Below are 26,974 nucleotides of genomic sequence, written 5' to 3' on the forward strand. Positions count from 1 at the left end.
TGATTGATCGATCTTGTTCGATTGACAGATTTTGTCAGCTCAACCGGTTGATCATGCCGCTAGCAACACTGAGGTTATAGATTTGATTTTATAGCAAAGTAGATGTTTATTAAGAAAGATTCAAAGATTCATTTTTTTTTTTATAATACAAGCACTATCAGTCATTTGTAGATAAAATAATAGTTGGCTTGTATCATTTTCTAATCCTCATTATCGCCACATTAACATTTCTGGTACACAATATGTTAAAGTTGTGTTTTATAATTTTGGCATCCTTATTTTCATGTATTATGACAATTTTTTTGGCCAAAAAGTTTCAGCAGCTTAAATTTTGGCAAGTAACACCACCCCGGAATTATTGTTGATCCAAATTAGTGTGCTGTTTTATTATTTCAGGAGAAATTCTGATGAATATTTATGCGGCAAACGCACTTTAAACAAAGTCATCCCACACTGCAAAAACAAAGAAATATTTTTATTTCAAAATAAACAAAAAAAAGCCTATATATATATATATATTGCTTATAAAGATTTTAAAATACGTAAAAAATATTGTTCAAAATATATATCATCCAAAATATATTTAAAAATATACATTTTACTTTTACTCAAAATTTATTTTAAGATTGGAAATTGTATTTTCTTGCTCCTTGAAGTACATTTTGTGATATTATTTTGCAAATGAAGGTTTAACGGAATACATTTAATTTGAAAAATATGTTTCCTTAAACTGCAATATTTACAACATATATTTTAGAATTATTACTGATGGCCGTTCTGTTGTTTTCCCACCAAAACCATGTCATTTCCAACATCTGCTCAAGCCAAACTAGTGGAATTATTTAAAATTCACCCTGTATGTTCATTTAAAGGGATACTCCACTTTTTTTTTGGAAATAGCCTAATTTTACAACTCCCTCGGAGTTAAACAGTCGAGTTTTACCGTTTTCGAACCCATTCAGCCGATTTTCTGATATTTAGAAGAATATCTGTAACCAGACAGTTTCTGGTCTCATTGACTACCATTATATATATTTTTTTCCTACTATGGAAGTCAATGAGACCAGAAACGGTCTGGTTACTGATATTCTTCTAAATATCAGAAAATCGGTTAGATTGATTCAAAAACGGTAAAACTCTACTGTTTAACTCTGAGTTCTTAAATGAGCCTATTTCCAAAAAAGTGGAGTATCCCTTTAATGGTGAAATTGCGATGAAAGAAAACCAAGTAGTATGATGTACTTCTTTTAAAAATGGCAATTCAATATTCCATCTGGTATATTTACTTTTTATGATGGAGACATGAAAATATACTGTTTCATTGGAGTGACCCGACGTGTTGACATTAAATATGCTCTCTCTTTCTCACTTGAAGGACATTTTCCATTGCGTGTCTCAAAAGAGAATTCAGAAATCTGACTCCGAAAGCTGTGTCATGCGTTGCTGTACATTTTTTCACTGTTTCATTTTGTCTAAAAGAGACAGCATAGGTCAAAATCTGACTTGTAGCTAAAAGCTTTTCCTGAGTCTTTTCTTCACGATGTACTGCAGCTTCTTTACCAGACCACGATGCCTCGAAGTGAACATTCTCAGGCATGTGGCAACAACCCTGATCTCATAAGCAACAGTGGCACAGTTGGCACACAACGTGAGATAGCAGATTGATAATAACCTTAGCAGCCAATCAGAAGTGAGCTTTGGGTCTTTAAGTACAGCTTGGCTTTGATCGGGTTAGATGTGTTTGTTAGTGAGTTTATCAGCATTGACAGGATTACTTGGCTGTGAGTTGTGGAAGTAAGAAGCGTGTTCCTTCACAGGTGGCGTAGAACCTGTTCATTCCATGCACTTAAACTTCATGACATGAAGGGTAATCCAAAGAGCTTAACTGCTTGACCTTAAGCCGCTGAGCGGGGATCAGGGTCACAAGAAACCTGTGGCACAGATTGGACACGTAGAAGTAAGTCTATGTTGTTTTAACAATACTGATAATACCCTCATATTTTATGGTTAGTGTCCCCAAACACTACAGGCTACTTCTTAAGCTTGTTTTGCTTTGATTCATCATCAGTAATTATATTTTTTTCTCACCCTCGTGTTGTTGCAAACCAATGTTTTGTTTTGTGAATAAAATCAAATTAAAAGGCAACTAAATTTGTGGGGTTGTTTTTTTTTTAAGTTTTTTTTTTTTTTAAAAAAGGAGAAAAATGCTGCACATACATTTTAGTTTATTCTTTACATGAAGTTATTTTACACTTTAAAAAACCAACCAAACAAACAAACAGAAAAACATATTATGTGATTATGTTCAATGTAAACAAAAATGGTCAAAGACATATTGCTAATATCAATTTTGAATTTTCAAGATTTTAAAATATATATTAAAAGAAGTTTTGCTTTCACCCAAAATGTATTTTAAAATTGGAAATTGTATAGTCTTGCTCCTTGTAATTTTTTTTCTATTATTATTTTGCATTTGAATGTTAAGCACAATATATTTTGAATTTTAATAATAATATTTCTTTAAATTACAATATGTACTGTATATATTGGTACATTTTACATTGGTATGCATGTATTCAGCATATATTTTATGTTTTGGCAAAAAAAAAATATATATATATTTTTGCTATATAGTATCATATGTTTTCAGAAGACTTGGAATATCATGAACTATTTCTATGATATTTTAATATGTTTTTTTTTTGTGGCTTTTGTGTTCCATAAAAAAGATAACATGCAGTGCTTGGAATGACATAGGAGTGAGCAATTTTTGTCTTTTACGAACCATTTCACAGCAACTTCACAAACTGAAGCGAATATAAAAAAAAAATAACAACGATCGGTCGATAATAAAAGTCTACAATAACAAATTCCAGAATACACAAGAAGATTAAATATCCTGAGTATCAATAAGAACATGTAGTGGTCTGAAATCCACCCCTTCAATTTGTTTAATCACGTCTTTTGTCATGCATGAAGAAATGCTACATTTTGTTTGTCTTTTATTCCTTTTTTTCCCCAGCATTATGGGAGCCAGGCTGTGTATCTGGCTTGATAAAGAATAAAGCGATTGTTCAGTGAAGATGCTGTGTGAGCTAACTGAAAATGACTGCGACTGGTTTTCATTCTTGGTGTTTTCACTGTAATTTAGAGCGCCAGTGTTAGTGAGAAGCAGAGAAGGAAAGGGTCAGCACTCAGAGTGTGACCTGCACTCACTCTTGACGTCATTTCAAATGACTTGGTGTCAGACAGTTGCAAGCCTTTTATAGTGAAGTGTCTCGAAGACACTGTACATTCAGGTGGCTTTTGGTTAGGGAAAAGTTTTTCATGGTAAATTCTAGTTATGCAGCAGACATCATGCTCCATTTTAGCTCTGCACGACTCCAGAAAGAGGCAGAATCTGCTCCATAAACCAAAGAAAAGACTGGGATTTTTAGCATTCATCCTGTAATGCCTCTTTTATGAATTCAATATCTTTATTTTAGTCACATATAGTGCAGTGACTGTTGAACTAAGTATACGGTGGCTCCAAAAAACACTAAAGTCACAATGGCATATGCAAACAAATAATGCTAGATTTTTCTACATTTCTTTTCACAGGCATGTTTTTGTGATTGATTTTCTTTGCATTTTAGTAAGTTATATTTCCTCATATTTTTGGCCATTAAAATAAAAAATTCTAATTAAGTTTATATTAATCAAAATATATTTAATAGTATATTTTTGTTTTTACCCAAAATGTATTTTAATACTATAAATGGTATTTTCCGTTTTTTTTTTTGTTGTAAAATTATTTTGAAGGTTTTAAACTGAAAATATTTTAAAATCCTTATTTACAACATATATTTAACATATGCAGTATTTTAGTTATGTTTTGGAGATTTGGAGAAGTATCATATGTCTTTAGAAGACTTCAGAACTATTGCACTGCATCTTCACAAACTGAAGCAAATATTTAAAAAAAAGGATCAGTCTCAGTCTCAGTCTCGTATCACAATACAAAAGAAGATTGCAAGATAAACAGTCTTGATCGAACACTCATAGTTCAAAACACTTTATATTGAACAGTATATCTTTTATTTTATCATTTAACGCCTGACTAAAGTCTTTGTGAAATGTGTGGCTTTGTGTTTGAGCTGTCTATCTTTAAAACCCTCTACCGCATGGTGTTGCCATATGGCAACATACTCTGTGTTAATTTCATTGCCACTGTCTCTTAAAGAAAACATTCTTGTGTTCTTGTGCCACTGTCTCTTAAAGAAAACATTCTTGTGTTTTTTGTTGTAATGAGAAGACCTTAGTTTAGCCAATGATGTGCTTTGGTTAAGTCACATGACATGCATTTTGTTTCTGTGGCACGATTTTTGGACAGACTGCCGTTTTTTGTAGTTGCTGAAAGCAAACTAAAACGTCAGTAACAAACAAGGACCAGCCCAATTTTTCTCATCCATCGCTGAAACAACTCTCTAAACAAAATTGGTGTCCTTAAAGGTTAGATTTTTTCAATTTTTTTTTAATTAAGGCATTAAGATCAATTTCCAAAAGATTTTTTATTCCTCTTTTTTAGGGATGTCCCGATACCACTTTTTCACTTCCGATACCGATACCGATGCCGCACCTTTGGCTTTTGCCGATACCGATATTAGTCCGATATTTTTTTTTCGTGGTCCGACGTGCCGTATACGGCCCACAGGGTGGTTTATAGGTTTAACTTTGTGAAAGACAAAACAAAACAAACACAAAAGTAAACATAATACATATCTTTGGAAAGCTGAGAAACTCGTGATTCGAACGACGTAAACCATTTTAAGATACAAGCAACACAGCGGGCACAATCTGTCTCTTTGTCAGACCACCAACAGCCAAAACAAACCAACACAAACTGGAAGAAACTCACCAATTAGCCATCTGTTAGTCCACATTCCAACAAAAATGGTTTGGTTTCACTGTAAAGCGTCCATACAATCCAATTTGAAGAAGTTTTTAGTCCAAAACAATTGTATATATGAATAAACATCCATGGAATGTAAATAGTAGCATTTCGCGTTATAGCCGACAGCGCTATCACAACTTCGACGCACTAATGCTACGTTCACACCGGACGCGAATAGGGCGTCAGGCGCGAATGATTTCAATGTTAAGTCAATGCAAGAAAAATTCCTGCGGCGCGAATGAGGCGTGGAGCGCGGCGCGGAAGACGCGAATACGCCTCATTCGCGCGTCAAGTTGGCGCGAATTGAGCGTTGTGCATTCACGCGTTTGACGCGAATTCGCGTCTGCCGCCCGAGTTGAAAAATCTGAACTTTGGCGTGAATTCGCGCCGCATTAACCAATCAGGAGCCTAGCTGCTTGCTCACGTGGTGAAGTGTCTGGATGCTTCAATAAATTATTTTGTTAATATGACTAAATGCATGGTGGGATTATGCACAACAAAGCAAATGTTTCATCACTTAAAACATTATTTCTATATGGAGACATGTTCATTTTGTATTAAATTTTATTCATTCCATATCTAGAAATAGTATTATGTTGTAAAGACAATCAACATATGTGCATAAATTCGTGTCTGGACGTGAGAGAGAGAAAAAAAATCACAGGACAGGTTAATAACTTTTGAAGGCTGGCTCTATTTATTATCAAAACAAAAATAAATGACAGCTAGATTAGATGGATGAGGGCGAGGGTGATCCGGGACAACATGTCATCAAACTGGGCGCGTGACAGGCGGAAGTACCGCTGACAGCGGCCGTCATCCAGCGCAGCTCCTGGAGCGAGCAAATGGTGAAACTCGCCAAACGGTTCGGCTCCGAAGGATCCGGTGGACACAAATATACGGCGACGATGATCCCCACGACCGCTGTTCTGCTCTCCAGAGTAAATACAGAGCGGTAACTCTCTTGATGAATGCTCGGTCGACATAAAAACAATGACCGCCAACGGATTTTGATTCTGACGCGCGTCACGCGCGTAAATTTCGCTTCAAACTTTACGCGCGCCAGTTTCGCTCTTGACACGCGAATTAACACTAGTGGTCAAGCGTCAAACTAGACGCGTCAGGCGCGAATTTGACGCGCGATTCGCGTCCGGTGTGAAAGTAGCACAACACTATTGATCCGTCTAACTTCAGTTGAAACGTAAACATTGGAGAAAAAAGAATGTCAAAATGGCCGCTGACCCATGAACTATTGATTGACAGGTCATTTTAGCCAATCGGCGAGTGTTAGGGGTGTCTTCTAAACTCCAACAGCCAACGAGCGTGCCTGGTGAAGGTACCTACCTCTCTTTGAGTGACAGTTTATCTATCCAGTTGCAATAGAGAATGAAATGACGCTATATTTTCTGATAGCCAATGAATTTCTGAAAAGACTGAAATGCAGCTTTTGTGGGTGGAATCATCCGATTACATTAGAATCCGTGCGCAAAGCTCTGCGCGCGTGTGCGTAAACACAACAATCATCACGTGACAGGCTGCGCCGCTAAACTGGATATCGCTCATATTTTTTTCTCCCCTCCGATCTCCGATCTAGCGTTCTGGGCCGGTATCGGCGCGATACCGATGCCGTGGATCGGATCGGGACATCCCTACTCTTTTTAGTCAACTTTAGTATGGGTTCACTTATGCTAAACACTGTAGATGCTTAACCAAGTTGAAATTTTAAAAGCTTATTTCTACTAAATGCAAATTTTGTCATTGTTTTGGAGCACACTAGCTTATAGATAATCTTAAGGCTATCATATTCATACTAAAAGCCAGAAAACTTCAATTTTGATTTCATGGGGACTTTAAAGGGAAACTTCACCTCTGGAAAGATGAATGTGTATTTAAAATGGGTCATTTATGTAGAAGAAATGTGAAATTATTTTTGAATTTGGAGCTTTCTAGACTGAGAAAAACCAGAAAATGTATTTTTGACTTATGTGGATGAAAGACAACAACTCCCAGAATGCACTTGCTTCGCTGCCCTAGGAGGCCACACCTACCAGTAACAGAGCGCAGTAGTTAAACAACAAGTCTAGGCTACTAGTGAGTCTCTGTGATGAATCTGCCCGAAAATGTGTTTCGAGATCGCCCAAAATGTCCGGGATTCGGCTTTTGCGTTCTACAGTCGCCATTCATCATGTTTACTGTGGCGAGCAGGACGAGTGAGGGCCGCGGGAGAACGGCGCGAGGCCGGTGGCGTGATTACCGATGACCGACACCTGTGAGACGCACCGGTCTCATATCTCTCACAAAGGAGCGGGAATTTTCTCAGCAATGTTAAAACGCACATCAACCGATCACTTGTTTAGCGTTCATGTAAACACTACATTCAGATTCACCAATCAGAATCAATTCAGTTAGATTGAAACAAAAGCTGTGCATGTAAACAATGAATGGTGAATGCAGAAAGCAAAAGCTGAATCCCGGACATGTCCGGGAAAAAGAGGATGGTAACCCCTACTACTCAGCTTTCTCCACAGAACAAGAGCCTGCTAGCTTAGCTTCCAAAAAAAGATGGCCGACACTATGTGTTCATTCTGTGAGTGAGATCCCACCCTCTATGTGTGGGTTGAGAACATGCGGGACAGCCTCTACTACTGACTGTAGTCTTTAGCCTCTGGCCAAAAAATCCTCAGATGACGCAAAACGACTCTGGGGGATATGAGTGTGGAAAGCATGGTAATTCCTACTAATACAAAGCTTAATGCTAACTCCTGAAGTATCCCTTTAATTATTCAGCTGCGCTGCTCAATGGAATCTACTACTACCAATTTTGTTTGAATATTTCGTGAATATAGAAGACCATATTGCTGTTCTATGAAGAGCTGTTCTGTGGAGCTCCAAGCGAGCTCAGTCACCGTCTTTGACACTCCGCCAATACAACCATAGGTGTAGACACCACAAGTTTATAGCTCGGTTGATTGACAGCCCTCGGGGAAAGCATTGTCGAATCCTCCACCCTTTTGCCCTGTGTGTGGTCAGACTCTGTTTTCTGTCAGAGTGACAGGAGGAGGTCGTGTTTTCTGGCACTGAAAGTCTTCTCTTGTTCCAGCCCAGCAGATTGTTACCAACGGTCTGTTGTGCAACTGCTGGCTGCGGGAGGGGTCTCAATGGGGAATATGAGCGAACAACATGATTTGATTTCAGTTATTTTTGCAGCAGGGTTGTTTTCTCTGCTCTCAGCAATATGAAACCAAACCTGCCAGTACCTAGCGACTCTCCGGTGAAAAACAGCCCACACTGCTGCAGGATTTATAGCCCACAAATGCTCCACTATACGCTCGGAGAGGCTGTTTGCCTAAAGATGTGACATTATTCTTATGTTTCGCTGCACGTACGGTAAATAGATGTGAACAAAACATGCCATTGAAGTTTAGGATATTTTTAACTGCAGGTGTTTTCTGCTCTTCAAACAAAAGGTCATCGACTTCTTTTTGTTTTGCTGTCACCACTCGGTGGATATTAAAGATGCAGTTTTGCATATTTTTATGCATTTCATTTAGGCGGCTAAATTATACACGACCCATCATGATGTAGCTGCTGCTCGTCATTGGCTGTGATCTTGATTAAATATAGTGCCAAGGCGTTTGGCGTTTTGCTTGTTTGCTAGTTGCTAATGAAACCACCACACGTTTTTGTCATTCAGAATTCTATCAGTTTCTTTAGCAATATAGATTGGTTAGTTGTCATAAATGGAAGTATTCTCATACCCAGATAGCAAACTGACATTGAATCAACGTGGAAATATGACATCGAAACAACGTTGATCTGACATTGTTTTGCTCATCGAATTAACGTTGAACCAACGTCAGACGCGTCATTCTTTCAAAACTAACGGAAAATCAACGTGAAATCAACGCGTTGTTTCAACGTTATGAAAGCAAACCAATTTTCGATTTTCATTTAGCTTTGAAGAATGCCGCGTCTGACGTTGGTTCAACGTTAATTCGATGAGCAAAATCAACGTTGTTTCAATGTCATGAGAGACGTCGTTTCCACGTTGATTCAATGTCAGTTTGCTGTCTGGGTAATAATTATTTCCATTACGGTAATAACTATTTCTACTAAGTCTTAAGGTTTTTTTGTGATTTAAACTGTATGTATATAAATATGAACTATTTTTTTGTCAATTATCTCATGTGTTTTATGTGTTGTAATTGTCACGATATATCAGTGGTTGTTCATTTTGTTTTCATGGACTTTTAGGCCCTGTTTACACGAGAACGCTCGTGGGTGAAAACGTAAAAATATTTTATCGGACGTGCCGTTCGTTTACACGGCGACGGCATTTTTGGGGCTTAAAACGCAAAAAAGTGAAACCACCCTCCAGAGTGGAAATCTTAAAAACGCTCCACCGTCTCGTTCCCATAAATGGTAAAAATGCAAAAGTCAGCTAGACAGTGAAGGTTGTAAGCAAGCGCGCGGACTTGGTGTTGTTGTGTGGCAGTGCTCCACATTGCCACCTAGCCGCCTGGAGTGCATACTACATTGAATTTCACACACTTTTGCATCACCATTTGCACGTGGATTTCCCACCCAAAATGCTCGTATAAACGCAGAATAAAAAGTGATAACGCAACGCTATGGATTCACGATATATCGGCCAGCATATCGGTATCGGCCGATATACGTTAATTTTTGATGTTAGCGTAATCGGCCTGGTTAGAAAATGTGGCCGATATATAAAAGCCGATAAATAATGTTTTATTCCCTTCAGCTGAGACACTTGTTGAGCACTGTTTATGTTTTTGAATTTCTTGAAATATGATTGAAATCTCTTCAAAAAATGAAAATACTGTTTGGTTCAACATGTGCAGCGCAACTCTGTCATATCAGCTATACAACACTATAATGAGAACATCATTATAATTGTGCGCTTGGGACATGGATTTAATTGTGAGACTTTTGTTTTTGTAATAAGGCTCTAAAAATTCGATAAAAATTTGGATTTAAGTTTATCGGCCGACATATCAGTTATCGGCTTTCAAATATAAAGAATTATAGGTTATCATATTGGCCAAAATTTTCAAATCGGTGCATCCCTACGCAACGCCACTTTTGCGTTTTCTCTTCAGAATCGTTTCTGTGTAAACATAGCCTTAGTTTTCTTTCATTTATCACATGTGTTCCTTTATTTGGGTGTTCCTGCCACTCATCTGTTTCCATGGTTACTAATCATCATCACCGCTGCTCTTCATTTAGTTCATCGCCATGTGTGTATTAGTTCCTCACTCTGTCTGGTCTACGTTCAAGTTAGTATGTGTGTAGTTGCGTCAGTCTGAACCTTCTGTGAATTACCTTATGATTTTTATTCAGTTTATTCATGAATCTTCCTCGTGTATTCCTACACCCTTGCTGACAGTCATTTAAATTATTCATATTTTTATGTTAAAATATCAGGCGTGTATCATAGTTATTTTACTGTTATAATTTAGCTTGAAAGCCTTTAATAGTCTATTTAATGGCAGGTTCTATTGTGGCAACGTAGCCCATATATGGACAACATACAGCCCTGGTCTCCCCAATGTCGGATCTGGCCTGTGGTTATCCTGTGAACAATTGAATTACCTCTCACCTCAAACCAACATAGCAAAACAATGAAAAACGAGGAAGATTACAAAGGATATCTCCTGAGAAATTACAGAGGTCATTACCTGCACTCCCAAAGATAAATCAGATATTATAGAACTGTTCTTAGACCAATAAACTCACTTCTTTTCCTTTTCTTTAGAATTAAACCCAGCCACCGGCTTCAAAACGGTGAAATAAACTCGTAATCTAATTCGCTCAAGGGAACCAAACCACACACACACACATCATTTCTGAATATTCAACACAATTCTCATTTTCCTTTTAATCTTTCACGGACTTCCTCTTTTACATGGACTGAAAATGAAATACTTCAACTAATATGAGGGAGGTTCAGCCTTTGAGAACAATTATTAATTTTTACCAGCTCGCTAGAGGTGTTTCAGAACTCCCCCGGGCCTGCTGTGTGCCGTCTGCCGTAGTGCCGCAAATTAAAGCGTTGATAATTAAGAGATAACAAGACGATTCTTAAGGCTGCTTCTCCTTCTGAGCACATGACTCGAGTGCACTGTCTTAAGGAGGTACGATTTTCCGGCTCTCTGAATTGCACATATGGAGTCGTCTTTGGCAATTTTGAAACAGAAGAACATCTCGTCTTTTGTGGAACAAGGTCACCCGCCTGCGATAGTCCATCAGACAAAGTGCGCGAGCGCTCGCAGCCCGATGCAGCGACCTGGAGCTCAACCTCATCTGTGTCGAAGGACTCGCCACTGCTGTTGTGTGCTCTGCTGCCATTGGAGATTCATTGTAACAGGAGAAATTGCTTTTGGGACACATCAGCTGGAGAGTGCTCCAGGAGTAGGAAACAGATGCACAGAGGAACACAACAGCAAGAGGTGAAGACGGTTCGCATGATGAAAATAATCTAGATTTATTTAAATCATTACTGCTGTCAATCAAGAAAATTAATGTCCTATTAATCACAAGTAACCAATATTTGCTGAAGAATTATATTTGCGCACAAATTAGTTGCACAAAGACTGCTGTGTATAACTGTATACTACTGTGTATATTAATGTATATATTATATTAATATTGTATATAATTATTATGTTATAACACAGTGTGTATATATATGTGTGTGTATATATATATATATATATATATATATATATATATATGTATACACTCTAAAAATGCTGGGTTGTTTCAACTCAAATTTGGGTCAAATATGGACAAACCCAAATGTTGGGTCAAAAATGCAATTAAAAAAATACTGTTGAAAGTGAAAGTTGAAGTTTGAAATTACATTTTTTAACCCAACATTTGGGTTAAAACAACCCAGCATTGTTTAGAGTGTGTGTGTGTGTGCTGGGCAACGATTAATCATATCCAAAATTATTATATAGATATATGCATGTATGTGTTTGTATATGTATACGTCTATATATGTGTGTCTATATATGAAGAGTTCAGATGCAAAAGCCTCTAAGTGGCATTTGAAATTTTCTTCTAGAATGATGATTTTTATCAAGCTTGTATATTTAAGTTCAGTGATTTCACTTAAATGGCAATGATAATTACCTATTAATTGTTATTTAAGTGAAATTACTGAACTTAAATATACAACTTTGATAAAAATCATCATTAAAGAAGAAAATTTCAAGTGGCATTTAGAGGCTTTTGCATCTGAACTCTTCATATATAAATATGTGTGTGTGTGTGTGTGTGTGTGTGTGTGTGTGTGTGTGTGTGTGTGTGTGTGTGTGTGTATGTATGTATCTATGTATATGTGTGTGTCCTATAATAATAATAATATGCAATACATATTATTTTTAGTCAGCTGTTCCATAATTTAAATTAAATGATGTGTGTGTGTGTGTATATATATATATATATATATATATATATATTGAATGACATTTTTATATATATACAGTATATATATATATATATATATATATATATATATATACTGTATATATATATGTATATACATTTTTACATGTATATATATATATATATATATATATATATATATACATTTTTACATTTACTGTATATACATTTTTATATATATACAGTATATATATATATATTTTTATAAATATACATATATATATATGTAGCGTCACTAATTGCATTTCAGATTGACAGCCCTAATCTTTATTTGTGTATTTTAAATGCCTATTAAGCATTTTTAGTCAGCCGTTTCAGTGTGCAGCGACATCCCCCAACCTTCCCCCCATGGTATCCCCTCTGTGAACCCTGGGAATGGCCTGGGATGTGCCTACCTGAAATATGCAACTGATTTTCCAACACCTAAACGCTGCCTCGCTTGAAGTCTGCTCATGCTGCGCCGGTGGGAATATTCAAAGCAGGTCTTATGAAATATTTATCGGAACATGAAAATTTCCCTGTATTTTAATTACCTGTTTTATACTCGAGGTACAATAAAGATTAAGTGAGCCCACTGCTCGGAGGTGACTCAGTGTTCATTTACAGAGATTATGGTGAATAATTAAAAAAAAAAATTGGTTGCTCTGTGAGTTGGAAGAAGAACCAATGAAAGGATTTATTCAGAGTCAAGCCTCATCCATTAATTTTGAATGCAGCCCAAAGCACCTGCACCGAGTGTTGGCATGTTTTATTGAGAGAGCGCTGTGTTTTCCAAGATCACATGCCCGGGAGGTCTCAGTTAAAGGTCTTCTCTTCAGAATCTATATGTTGTGTGTCATCGCACATAAAACCCCTTAGCCAAACGTAAACTAACGTGGAAAAAAAACGCCTTCAGTACATGCAGGCCTGCGACATACTCCAACGCAAATACGTCAATGCATGCGCTTCAAGCGACACAAACTTGATTTTCACACGTCATAGCAATTCATAGCACAGCGCACAAACTACAGGTTGCATCAGTTCAGAGGTTAGGGAGAATGGTGTGTCTATGTGGACTATCTTGCAATAATTAATGAAAGTTATGTAGAAAAATACAAAAAATCTGATATCTATGAAATCTTTAATTCTGTTCATTTATTACTGTCTTGCAATAATTCATAACAGTTATAATATTTTAAAAAAGTACAAAAAACTGATACATTTGTGAAATATTTATTATTTAAAATAATTGTAACAAATATTAATTATAAGTTATTGTTGATGTATTTGTTCACAAAATGTAATTGCTTGGTAAAAATTCACTCTTTTTGCCCCTCAGAAAATATTATTTAATATTTAATTATTTATTTAATATTTAATATTTTAAAGTATTTATATACTTAAAAATGTGGTACAATATGCATATATATATATATATACTGTATATCATGAAATATTTAATATTTAAAAAAAATAGAAAATATTTGTAAAAATAAATCAGATGGAGCAAATTTGTTTTTTTTACAAATTTGTTTACAAAAAGAAATTGATTGGGAAAAAATCCCCTGTTGTATTCAAAGACAAAAAGTAGCTACATTTTTGAGTAAACTATTCTTTGTTAGTAAGAAAGCATGTGTGCGCCTTATTTGAAACAAATACAGTACATTGACATCTCTGTCTTCTCATAAACAGGTAGGCCTACGTAATTGTAATATTTGTAATTGAGTTTGGAAGGTGGATTTCCTCATCCCTGTCTTGTTTAGGTGAGATGTCCCTCTGGGAAGTATCCCTGGAGGAATGTGTGTTTTGGTCTTGGCAAGCAATGGTGAGCATGTGAGGAGGGCACTGTGCTTGGCTCATTTACATTGATGGCAAGACTTCTCCTTTGCTGGCATTTTCACCAGCCATTGATCCACTGCCTGCCTGATTAATCTTCTATAAAGGGATCAGGAGTCAATTAGTGTCTGAATTTCACTTTGAATTCCACATATGCGTCACCTTTCCCTTAAGGATCCCGACCCCTCTACACTCGTCCTCTGTACCGCACTCCTGAAATATCCATCTCCAGTCAATTTACATGTTTCCCTTTCATTACTCTTAGAGTAAAGAATACATCTGCATACCAAAGACAAAGGATCTACCTGCAGGAAGGAGACAGTGTTAGCTACCTAGAGACTGAAACACTAGGATTCATTATCTTTCTGGTTTTAATAAGAAGTGAACAAAGGGTTGACATAAGATAATGATAAGATGCTGTTCTCGGCTGTCTGGTAATTACCACCAAACCTATATGTTCCCAAACCTAGTGACATGCCTAACTAAACAGCTTTTTGAGGCATGATAGGTGCGTTCTTGTCCAAAAAGACTGTACATTGCACCACATTCAATACTGAAAGGTAACTTCAAAAATGACGGATGCACAGATTCTGGCCAGTACAGATATAAGCTGATAATTATTTTCATGTTATGGCTGATAGTAAAATTCTTTAATATTTTGTATAAATAAAACACAAGAAAATAATCAAATAAATGCTACAAGCGCATTTAGGCATTACAACATTGTAGTGTACCGTTTGCAAAAAATATTTTATGTGCATGCATATTCATTTTGGGATTTGCTAAAGATAACATTTATCAGTATTATTAAATTATGAATGTTTTGAAAAATTAAGTTTGAGTGTTAGACAACAGAAAATCAAAATGTAATCTAGATAAATAGAGAATGCGTGTAGAATTAATGCACTGTAAAAAAAATTTTTTTTTCACAATTAGTAATCACAACATTTTTTCTTTTGTCAAATCAACTTAAATAATTTATTTAGTTCAGATAACATAATATTTTGCGTTTCTGATGATTAAATCATTCTCCTCCATTGTATTAACTCACTTTTTCCAGTTCAACGAACTTAAAATTTTAAGGCAACCAGGTTGGTTACTTTTTTAAACCAACAATATTTTTTACAGTGTGTTTGATATCAGCTGATATTGTAACAATATTTTATCAATCTCATATATAAATAAAACAAATTAAACTGTGATATTTTGATGAATAAAAAGAAATGGTAATGATCATAAAGGCAGTTTAGCCCAATGGAAAAGTGGTTAGTATTCACCCCTGTTGGTTAATATTGTCACTACACCACAAGGCAAAAGTAACCAGGGGAGGTTCCAGTTTGCATTAATGCTGTGGAAATGATAATCTTTCATTTTCCAGTTGGATAGGGCTAATGCACGAATCACCTCTGCATGGTGGTTGATAAAAAAAGAGTTCAACAATGACATTCTAACTTGTCTTTTTACAGGTGATTCAACGCAGAGAAGATGGCTCTGTTAACTTTTTCCGTGACTGGGAAGCCTATCGTGAAGGATTTGGCAAGATAACAGGAGAGCATTGGCTCGGTAAGCCATCCATGTCACTATCTGTAATACAATCTCTCTGGAAAAAAAGGCTTTAGAAATATCAGTGTCACAGAAAGGTTTATAAAACAGTTTTTCTCCTCATTCCTGAGTCATTACAAATTTTCCAAACAATGTTTAGTTGCATGCAATTGTAAGCAATGCGTATTACCACATATTACTGCATAAAAAAAATCTATAACATATAGCGGTGTAACGATTCCCTAACGGTACATATCATGATACTGAACTCACGAGACGATATTATTGATGTACTCCAAAAGGTTAACAAAAACCTGTTGATTAAAATGCTAAATATGATATTACATAGTATGTGTAAATGTTGGACTTCTGGAAACCCAATGCACAGGAAAATACACTATAAACAATGCTGGGTTGTTTGAACCCAAATTTGGGTAAAATATGGACAAACTCAAATGTTGGGTTAAAAATGTAATTTCAAATTTTAACCCAATTTCAACGTTCACTTTCAACTGTACATCTCTTAATTAGATTGTTAACCCAACATTTGGGTTTGTTCATATTTGACTCAAATTTGGGTTGAAACAACCCAGCATTTTTAGAGTGTAGAGAGACCAGATTAACAATATTCATGATTCTGAAGCTGAAAACAAAATTATTTTAGACGAATATTTTAGTCACTGACTAGATAGATTTAAAATAATGTTGGACACTTTTTACTGGTAACATCAGACATTTGGCATTATCAGGACACACAAACATTCCCCCATTGCATTATTATACGTTATATTCAACTTTATATATAGCAGTTGAATGTAGTACTGACAAAAAAATACAATAATTTTCAATTTGGGTGAATTATGCACAATACATATGGTCTCTATCCACATGCATTTTTGTATTGCGATATATTGTGACACGATATATTGTTACACCCCTAATAACATACTATATAATATTCATTATACATAAAGTTTGTTTCGCTCCTCAAATTTAATTGGACAAGTGATCTTGCCTGTATTTGCAACATAAACATTCCTGTAAAAAGTAAAAACTATTTTTGTTTCATGAACAAAACTAACCAGAATAGCTGGCCATGTTGTTTCTAAATGTACTCAACTTTTTGTTTATAGTTCTGTTGTGTAAAAGTGCACCCGCAGCCGTGAATCACAGTTTCACAGGTTTTTGGTTTTGAATGACAGTAACATCTTTAAAAGCAAGGTGATGAGTTATTCCACTTCTGTCGTAACACACAAACACGCTTCTCGGGACTGTCGCTATTTTTATGTCTGTTTTTCTGACAACCGTAATGAACAGGGGCGCGTTTGGTTATTGCCACGGTGAACTGCCAGCCCCAGACAAAATGCCATGCTGCGTGTCCAAAGCCGAGCATAGCAGATGGCAGTGGGTGGACAGGGAGCGAGGCTTTACAAAGAGACTGAATGTAGTGAGGAACTTGTCATAGCGTCTACTGTTGGTTTCATCCCATACTGGAATTAAAGATCAGATTCAGCTTTTTAATTAAATTTGATTCAGCTTGCTGGTTTTGTAATAGTTCATTGTTATTTACTCAAACTCATGTTGTTCCCAACCTTTTATGCTGTTGTTTTTTTTTCCATGGACTAAAATAAAATAGTCAAAACACCATAGAGAAAGTCCATTTCTTCGGATTGTTGTATAGCTTCGAGCTTGGAATATACGTAGTTATGTGGACTTGACATACAGTACTTGTATAGACACACCTTGTCATTGTATGGAAAAAAATAAATAAAGAAGTCAAAGCACCATAGAAGAAGTCCATTTTTATATCTATTCCGTATTAACATATATGGACTACTTGTGCAGAGCTTGACGTACTTTACGGACACTTTGTCATTGAATAGAAAAAAAGCTTAAAGGGATTCTCCACTTTTTTTGGAAATAGGCTCATTTTACCACTCCTCCAGAGTTAAACAGTCGAGTTTTACCATTTTCGAATCCATTCAGCCACTTTTCAGATTTTTAGAAGAATATCAGTAAACAGACAGTTTCTGGTCTCATTCACTGCATAGTATATTTTTTTTCCTACTATGGAAGTCAATGAGATCAGAAACGGTCTGGTTACTGATATTTGATCTATAGACGAATCCGGCGAAACTACCGGAAGTAAGCGGGCGCCATTACTGAGCTGTTGCTGGGTAGCGTTGCGCCATTGCCTTCTATTGTTTTAGTTGCAACTTGCGTCCACTGGAATAAACAGCCCGCGATTTACGACTGTCACTAACGTTACAACGTTAGCCCTTGTATAATGTCGAGTGGGTAAACAGTTTCCGTTATAAATTTTTTAATGGTGGCAGTAAAATTTCAATTTTGAAGAGAAAACATTGTGAATACCCCGGGTCGACTGCCACTGTCTGGTGCCGTACGGTTAAACACAGATTTCCTGGGCGAGTACAAGACGCGGACATTCGCGTATAATAACAATTATTTAATGACATAAGTAAAAAAATATAATAAATGTGATATAGTGATCAGCAAAATCTCCTCTCTTGTTATTTTTTCTATTCAATTTACATGCTATGGTCATTAAATGGCTTTCCTGAGCTGAATGTAACGTTATGTGACATAATTGTTCTCCTGCTGTTATATTGACTTCTTTCCATGGTTTAAAAACAGTAGTTGGTCGATATTGTGTATACTTTCTAGCTGTAACGTTACCTTACCCATGCCCGTTGCAATGTAAAAATGAGATAAATAATGGACACAAATGAAAAACATGAAATTGTTTATTTGATTTCATTTATTTATTTATTTATTGTTGCCAAATGGACAGATCTTTTTTTAGTTTCCTCGGTAGCAAACGTTAGCCTAGCTTGCTTGCCAAGCTATTTTCATAAATAATCTGTAAGATCGTTTGTACCTTCATCTGTGACTGGAGGCCAATGTCTAACATCATCAACCCAACAAGTCTGCCTGGCTCTAGCTGTCATTAAGGGTGCGTTATCACCTTATCTCCGAGGTTTGTTTACATACCGGTGCATATGTCTATGCCGGTGTAACAGCTCAGTAATGGCGTCGCCACAAGATGGTAGCCTACACAAGAACGCTCGTCGGATTCGTCTATATAACCCAACTTTTTAACTCTGGGGGAGTTGTAAAATGAGCCTATTTCCAAAAAAAGTGGAGTATCCCTTTAAAGATTCTAAACGGTAAAAAAAAAAAATTCTGGATTTGTTATCACAACGTTTTTTTTTTCTGTCTAATCAACTAAGATAATTTATGTGGTTCAGATAACATAATATTTTAAGTTTCTGATTATTAAATCAATCTCCTTCATTGTATAAACTCAATTTTTCAATTTCAATGAACTTAAAGTTTTAAGGCAACCAGGTTACTTAATTTTTTTAAGTTAAACCAACAACAATATTTTTTTTACAGTGCAGGTTTGGAACGACACGAAGCTGAGTAAATAATGACACAATTTTTATTTTTTGGATGATCAGGTTTTTTTCAACCTGAGAGATGGAATAAGGAAAATGTTGTGGTTTGTTTGTGTATTTTCCTTGACAGTTGGTTGCTCTTCAATATGTTGAACATGAAGAAGATAAATTGGATTTTCTTTTATTTACTGCAAGGTCGCTCCTCTTTCGAGGAAAAAAAAAAGGGAAGTACTTTTTGATGACAGTCCTTATGGGCTGCGTCTTGTTTCTTTTATCGCCTTTGCCTGACAAACATTTTATGTCTAGACTTGTTCTTGGACTTGTTGTCTGTAACTTGCGCTCAGGGTCCTGTGTCTCAATCAGCGATGATGAACTATGACAGACCCGTCACGGAGTGTCATCTTGGAGAGATTGACAGCTTCACAGCGAGAGCAGGACAGCACTTGCTAGCAGCGTCTCTCACGCCTGCTGTGGCTGAGAATGACTTTTCCCATGGCCTGCTCCTTTTCTTCACAGTGAGTAAGACCAGCCTAGAGCAATTCCACTGGTTGTTCAGCAAAGGATATTCCCTGTGGTGGTCAGGGGTTTGAGGTCCCTGTGGGCAAGGCCAGGATAGAACAGTCCTCCCTGGAGTGACAAGGTTCAATGCCCTGTCTACTGGTGAAGATGTGAATCGGTGCCAATGAGTTGAGCTGCCCCAGCCCACGCTCTTAATCAATAAGAGACATGAGGGAGCTGGAGACAATTAACCTCCAGGGCTGGCGAAATGAGTTCCAGAAAACATCAACAACACAGACTCATCAGGAATGAGGTGACAGGGAAACCGGAGAGGGCAGAGGACCCGTAGTGAGAGACAATCTAGCTTCTCACCTCCAACAAATAGGATTACAGTGCACAGTTCACAATAGCTCCAAAGCTTGTGCGCCATTCTGAATTGGGAATGTTGTGTAAATTTCAGTTCAGTTGAGGAATTTCAATTGAATACGATCAAAGGAACCCTCAAATGTACTTATTTAAACAACCTTTGTGGACTAGGGTGGACTAAAGCCAGGGCTTAAAATGAACACTCGCCAAGCACCAAATGCGAGTAAACATCAGTGTTGGCGGGTATATGAAACTGTGTCAATCACCAGTTGGACGGAAATATTTTTATGAATTCTAACAACGCAATGTTGTGAGAACACAAATGTGAATGACGCTCGGGACAGTTGATGCGTCAGCCTCGGCAATTAAAATATTCACGCATATGAAGACGCGAAAGGGAACTTAGTTATTCGTTACTGAAACGATTGGTTAATTGCAGAAAATAAGATATCCAACAAAAGTTTATGATTCTTAAAGGGTTCATCGGATGCCCATTTTCCACGAGTTGGTTTGATTCTTAAGGGTCTTCGTGTAAAGTTTGTAACATACTTTGGTTAAAATTCCTCAATGGTTTTTACCTCCTCAAAAACAGCTCTGTTCATAGTGACCTGTTTTGGTGCATGTCTCTTTAAATGATAATGAGCAACTGCTCAGCCCAGCCCTCTCTTCCGTGGAGCATGTCGACACAAGACATGTAAAGTGCTACCATGGCAACCTGCCTTGGCGGAGAGTATACAAATGGGAGGGGGCGGAAATATGCTAATACGGGACAGTCTCTGTCGGTGTTCGTGGGCGGAGCATGAGCAAGATGACATCATATTGCTCAGAAAATCCAAAAAAGGAGATAAAAAAGGAGTGAATGGATTTTTTTTTTCATTGTATGGTGGTTGTGTCCACACTGCAAAGACACTATATGCAACCACCATGTAAAAGTGAATTTCGTATCTGATAATACTTTTAAGGCCCGTTCACACCTAGGACAATAATAACAATAACGGTAAAGATATAGTTTGAAAAATCTTTAAACACCACAACTATAACCATAACAACACAGCTGATGAACAATAAAAGATTGACAGCCAATCAGAAACCATCTGATTTTAAAGCAGCAGATTAACAGGACTGCTCATAATCAACAGAACAATATTTCCCTAAATGTTTGAGTTGAAATAGTTTGCAAGAATGCTAATATAAATACAACAAGGCTATGAACTTGGAAGTTTTCCCATTTGACATGTTGATGTTCAATGTCCCTGAAAACCACCGCTGTCTTATTTAGCCACTTTTTAGCATCGGCTTTTTGAAGACAAGTAAAAGCTTTAAGAACTCACAAGGGGGAATTACTAATGTATTCTATGTTGTAGAATAAACCATGAAAATATCTTGAACTTGTGTTCACCATAGACTTTATTTCAGGCATTTAACCAGAAACCCATTCAAAAAATCCATTAACTTTGGGACAAGTGCTAAAATGCTAACTAATTTCCAGATTTTAGCCTAAAAAAATATGTAATCTCTGCTGCAGTCAGAGATTCATTACAGTCATTTTCCTGTCATTCCAATACAAAGTCCAATTCGACTTCTGTGGAACGTTGGAATGTTAAAAGTGAACAGTTTGATTACAATAATGGATTAAGTTATTCGATTTTTATTTGTTCTTGCCTTTTTTATACCAATACCTTTCAATACTATTGAAAGAAATATAAGTGTAAACCAATATTTTAGGTTTCTGAACAGAGACAATGACAAACAAAGTTTCTTTGAAAACTTATGAGCTTCTTTTGGCGTTCATGCAAGCAGAGATCGTTTTAGTGCCACATCACCAATTAGCATGAAATGCTTGTGCATAAATGTAAGTCGAATATTAAGGGAGCAATATGAATATTAATGCACAAGAGTGTATTTTTGTGTCATCAAAGGAGAGGTTTGAATTATCATTCCATAATTTCCTTTTGTAGTGTATTAGCATATCCATTCATGATCAGCCTCCCAGAGCACTATAAATAAGTCTTTTATCAGTCATTTTCACACAATTCTGTTGAATTGCTTATAATAAGTCATTCCCACTCCCTCATCACAAGCTCACGCATGCACACAAACTTATGTGCTTACACTTGTGAAGAACTCCAACCTACTGCTATAGTTTCTTAATAAATTAAGCTAATTATAATGGCTCCATTCGGGCGAGGAGTGTTAGAACCCGGGATGCGCCATCTATTTAACTAATGAAATGAGTTAGAGGGGGGAAATCACTATCATACTTAAACACCACCCATCTGAGGTGATAGTAGAAGTGATAGAAGTCTCTGTGTAAGAATGGATATAATGTACAGGGTACATAACACACAGTTTCTGCCAATCTAATGTTAATATTGACTACCTATAAAGTATAATTGCATCCTTCATATCTCAGAAGAGTCTTTAGTTTTATCAGGTTGATAAAAGACAGATACAGATGTACCGATTCAAAGATTCAATGTACTGTATTTAAACACACACAATTACTTTTGATTCATTGCACGTCTGTGTTGTTTACATTCTACATGCCGATTTCCAACAAAACACAGACATTTGATGCAGTTTTCCTTACCGCCTGCGGTTCCGACTCATGATCCCGATCCTTTTATTGCTGGGACTGTTCCAGATTTCAGTTTCAAACGACCTGCAAATCCAGCGTCAAGGCTTGCGGTCTTCTTTTACAAAACATTCGTCAACGAAATGCCCGGAACAAACAAACACACATTCACATCTCAGCCTGGTTTCTCCCAAGGAATGTTTCACCATTCTGTCACCTGATGGAGTTTTGGTACCTTTCCACTTTTGCCTTTTTCGCCTTTGGCTTTTGGCTTGTTTAGCTGGGGACATTTAAAGGAGAACTCCGGCACAAAATCAACCTTTGGTCTAATAACACATTGGTACCTAGTCGACCGTTTTCTGAGATTTGTTTTCATGATAATCGAATGTAAAGAGTTTAATCTCTAAAAACTGTTTAGCATTTAACGCTGGTATACTGTATATGGCATAGCGCAATGAAAAATAAAAAACACTACTTAATGTCACTAACAAGGCTTAAAATAGCCCCACACTAACACAGTAACAAAATTAGGGTCCCTACATGCAAAACGAAGCATTGAGAACTACGAACTATTGAGAAGATACTTTATGAAGACAGTTCACTTCGTGTATAAAGACAGGAGGCATCTTTGGACTGTCTTTATAAAATATCTTCTTATTAAACGGTCTGTACACTTACAACGTTCTCAATGCTTCGGTTTGCATGTAGGGATTGTGTTACTGTGTTAGTGTGGAGCTATTTTGAGCCTTGTTAGTGGTATAAACTAGCGATTGTATTTTTCATTAATTTTTGCCCTATGTACTATTGTTATACGCTAAACAGTTTTTAGAGATAAAACTCTTTAAATTCGATTATCATGAAAATAAATCTCAGAGAACGGTTGACTACGTACCAATGTGTTATTAAACCAAAGGTTCATTTTGTGCCGGAGTTGTCCTTTAATATTCAGCGATATTATTGATCTGCTTGCACTGACACCATTATATGAGAACTGAACTGAGCTGGACGATGACGTCACGATTTTCTCCTGAGCGGCTGTATATATAAATTAACTAAATAACTTTTTTACAACAAAAATGAGCCATCACTGAACTTACTTAAGCTGGACTAGGACACTTTTTTCTTCTAGAAACTTTGTTGCATTATTTTCCTGTTGTCACTGTAAAGCTGCTTTATATTGTGAATAAAGTTGACTTGACGTCTTTCACATACTCGAAAAAAAAACCTTTCCGAAACGTATACAAACCGTGAAGGAGTGTATTTGGCACAGAAATACATTGGCCATGTTTAGCATGAGAATTCAACTTTAACAGTGGAGGGAGTCAGAAAGCATGAAATAGCATTAGACATCCTATTTAAGGTAAAGTGTAGTATTATGTTTTCAGTTTTGCAATTTCATTAGGGATCATGTTGATGGATTATGGGTGCTGAATGATAATGAGCTGGTATCTGATATATAACATCCACACAAGCTTTTTGATCCATCAACATGATCATGTTCCTGACCTGAAATTGAATCCTATTGGCCAGTTCTTTTGTCAAGAGAACTTTCTTCTTTTGATGACCTTTTTCTACATCCGCTCAAGGAAGAAAAGGGTGTATTTAATCGTGTTTACTTTATCCCAGCCATATCCACACAGTCATCACATAGTGTTCCCGAAAGTCTGTCCAGTTCCACGTCAGCAGAAAAAAGGATCGTAGACTATAATCGCATCGATCCTCATAAATCTCGTCTCATCACAAATGTTCCCAGGCAGAAGTTAGAAATTTCCACGATTGTGAAACTGCCTCAAAAAGATGTTGCCCTTTTGTCATGTTTTTGGGTAGATGAATATTTGTTTCTGATTAGTTACTTTTTTCAGTGAAATTGATTTGAAACGCGTCTAGTTTGCCAGTGCGGCACAGCATGTGTGGTGTTAACTATATCATTCGTCACTCATTAAAGCTGAAGTGTGTAATTTATGCACAGTTGGAGTAAATAACACACTCCCTCTCCCTCCTTTTTGAGGAAGTCAGCCTATAAATATCTTACTTATTTTTGTATATTTATATTAAGGAAGTATTTTGACAATGAAAAAATGCTCTGAATTTTGTAATTGTGTGCCCTACAGTCGTTATCTTTAGAGCAGAAACTGTCACAATATCTTATAGATAGTGAGACCGTGAATGTGCTTTGCAAAGTACTCAATGACCGATAGTTTAGACATACCCTGTGAACTTCCTGCTGGCAAGCAAACTTTGCAGAAGGCGGCCAGGCCAAAAGCTGTGATCGATATTTAAAAGACTAAGCAGAGTTAAAAAAAAACACACAAAAAAAACAACAAGAACCATTATTTCCTTTATTGATTTTTTTTTAGAGATCATATTTCAGGGCTTAACAATAAGGATGATTGCCTGAGGGCCAGTGTGAGAGTGTTTCTGTCACATAACCTCAAGTATGCACACATACATCTCCTAGACGTCTGTTAAAAAGTGCTTCATGTGGAAAGCATGGCTAATTATTTAGTGAGCACAAACAATTCATACATGCAATCTGATAAATTCATCATAAGATGCATCATAAATACATGATGAATGGATCATTTATTGTAGGTGATGCATACGTGCTGTTAGTGCCAGTGCTTTTTGAAATCTGCATTTGTTTACATTTACATTTATTCATTTAGATGACGCTTTTATCCAAAGCGACTTACAATTGCTATATATCTCAGAGGTCGCACGCCTTTGGAGCGACTGGGTTTAAGTGTCTTGCTCAGGGACACGTTGGTGTCTCACAGTGGATTCGAACCCGGGTCTCTCACACCAAAGGCATGTGTCTTATCCACTGCACCATCACCACCCTTAACAGGATTTGTTAAACTTCTATGTGTTTTTATGCCTTGCAAATTTAATAAGTTGGCTTGCTGAACATCATTGTCAGTCCCTCCAGGATTTCACGATTTTTTTGTGTGATTTTTGCGATCAAAATGACTGATTTTGTGGTGGTAATTTCCAAAAATTTGTGAAAAAATTTGCGATTTATATTTAACATTTACCATAATAGTATTCAGTTCTTCCAGAAAAACGCAGAGTTTTTTTTGTGATTGTTGCGGGCAAAAATTGATTGATTATGCGGCCCGTTTTCTTTAAAAATGCGATGGAATATGCGGGATATTTATGCAATTTTATGCGATGAAATTGCAGGAATTTGCAAAAATTGAGGGAACTTGCAAAAATTGCGGTTTGATGAAAAAGAGAAAAAAAGTGATTTCCCCCAACATCCTGTTAATGTAAGAGTCATTTCTTATTACTTCCTTTGATAAACAAGCATACTACATCATAGAAAGTGCTGGGAATATTTAATTTCTCATCTTGTTTTATTTCAGACTGTAAGAGTGTAAATAAGGTGTGGCCCCTTTAAGAGCTGCGCGCTCCCTGTTGAACTCTCTGCAGTGTTATATGTGCGCCTCAAACACCCCATGTGTGCGGGTAATTTCTGTTTGATGCTACTTCTTTTATCTTATGTTGTTTATTAAGTAACGATGTGACGGTAGAACGTGTGACAGACAGTTATACGAGTTCGATTTGTGAGATGTCAATCGCCTCCGTGAGTCTGTCCGGCGTCGCGTAATTGCGTCACTTCATAACGTTCCCATGGAAACAGGAGGAAATGGTTGCTCTTGTGTGAAGCAAACGCAACATTTTTCAACTTTCTGATAAGATACATGTGACTTTTTTGCAACGAAAATGCGAGGATTATGAAATTATGCAAACCCCGCATATTTTGCACGTAAATCGGCAATTTATGCAGCGAAAGTGCGGCGAATTTGAAAAAATGCGGCCCCCGCATAAATATGCGGACTTTGGCTGATTTTGCATTGAATTCAGCGATCGCATAATCGCGTTTTTCTGGAGGGACTGCATTGTGAATATAACTGATTTTTAACTGACTTTTACGATGAAGTTAAAGGGATAGTTCACTTTGAAATGAATTTTTGATATGATTTAGCTTACCTCAAGGGCATCCAAGATGTAGGTGTCTTTGTTTCTACAGTAGTTTCAATTTTGATATTTTTAGGTCAAACCGTTCGTGTCTATCAGTCATATAATGGAGGTCTATGGTCACCACCTCAAAGAGCATGCACAGAGAAGTCCAAATTAAACATGATTTAATGACTCGTAAATGTAAGTACACATTGATGGCCTAAGATACATTTTTATTTTCTAGTATTTATATCGTTTTTACCTCTTGTAACCACAGCCACGTCCAAGTGTTCTGAGGGTGCGGGCGCTTCGGTCTGCGCAAGCGCAGGAAGTGATCTTTCGCTTGTGTACGTCACGAAACATGAAACATTTTACGTCATGAAAAAA

At 36.7% G+C, this 26,974-nt stretch overlaps 1 protein-coding gene across 2 annotated transcripts in view; it reads left to right on the forward strand.

Moving 5' to 3' along the window:
- The window catches only part of fibcd1a (fibrinogen C domain containing 1a), a 137,901-nt gene that overhangs the window by 57,689 nt on the left and 53,238 nt on the right, over positions 1–26,974 (forward strand). For both annotated transcript variants that reach the window (XM_089119801.1, XM_089119802.1), the window contains one exon: positions 15,691–15,787. In XM_089119801.1, the coding sequence (XP_088975927.1) occupies positions 15,691–15,787 (97 nt within the window). The remainder of the gene's footprint in view (positions 1–15,690; positions 15,788–26,974) is intronic.

The sequence above is a fragment of the Pimephales promelas genome, chromosome 14 (genome assembly GCF_988280905.1).
Source record: "Pimephales promelas chromosome 14, fPimPro1.hap1.1, whole genome shotgun sequence".
In the NCBI taxonomy this organism is placed as follows: domain Eukaryota; kingdom Metazoa; phylum Chordata; class Actinopteri; order Cypriniformes; family Leuciscidae; genus Pimephales; species Pimephales promelas.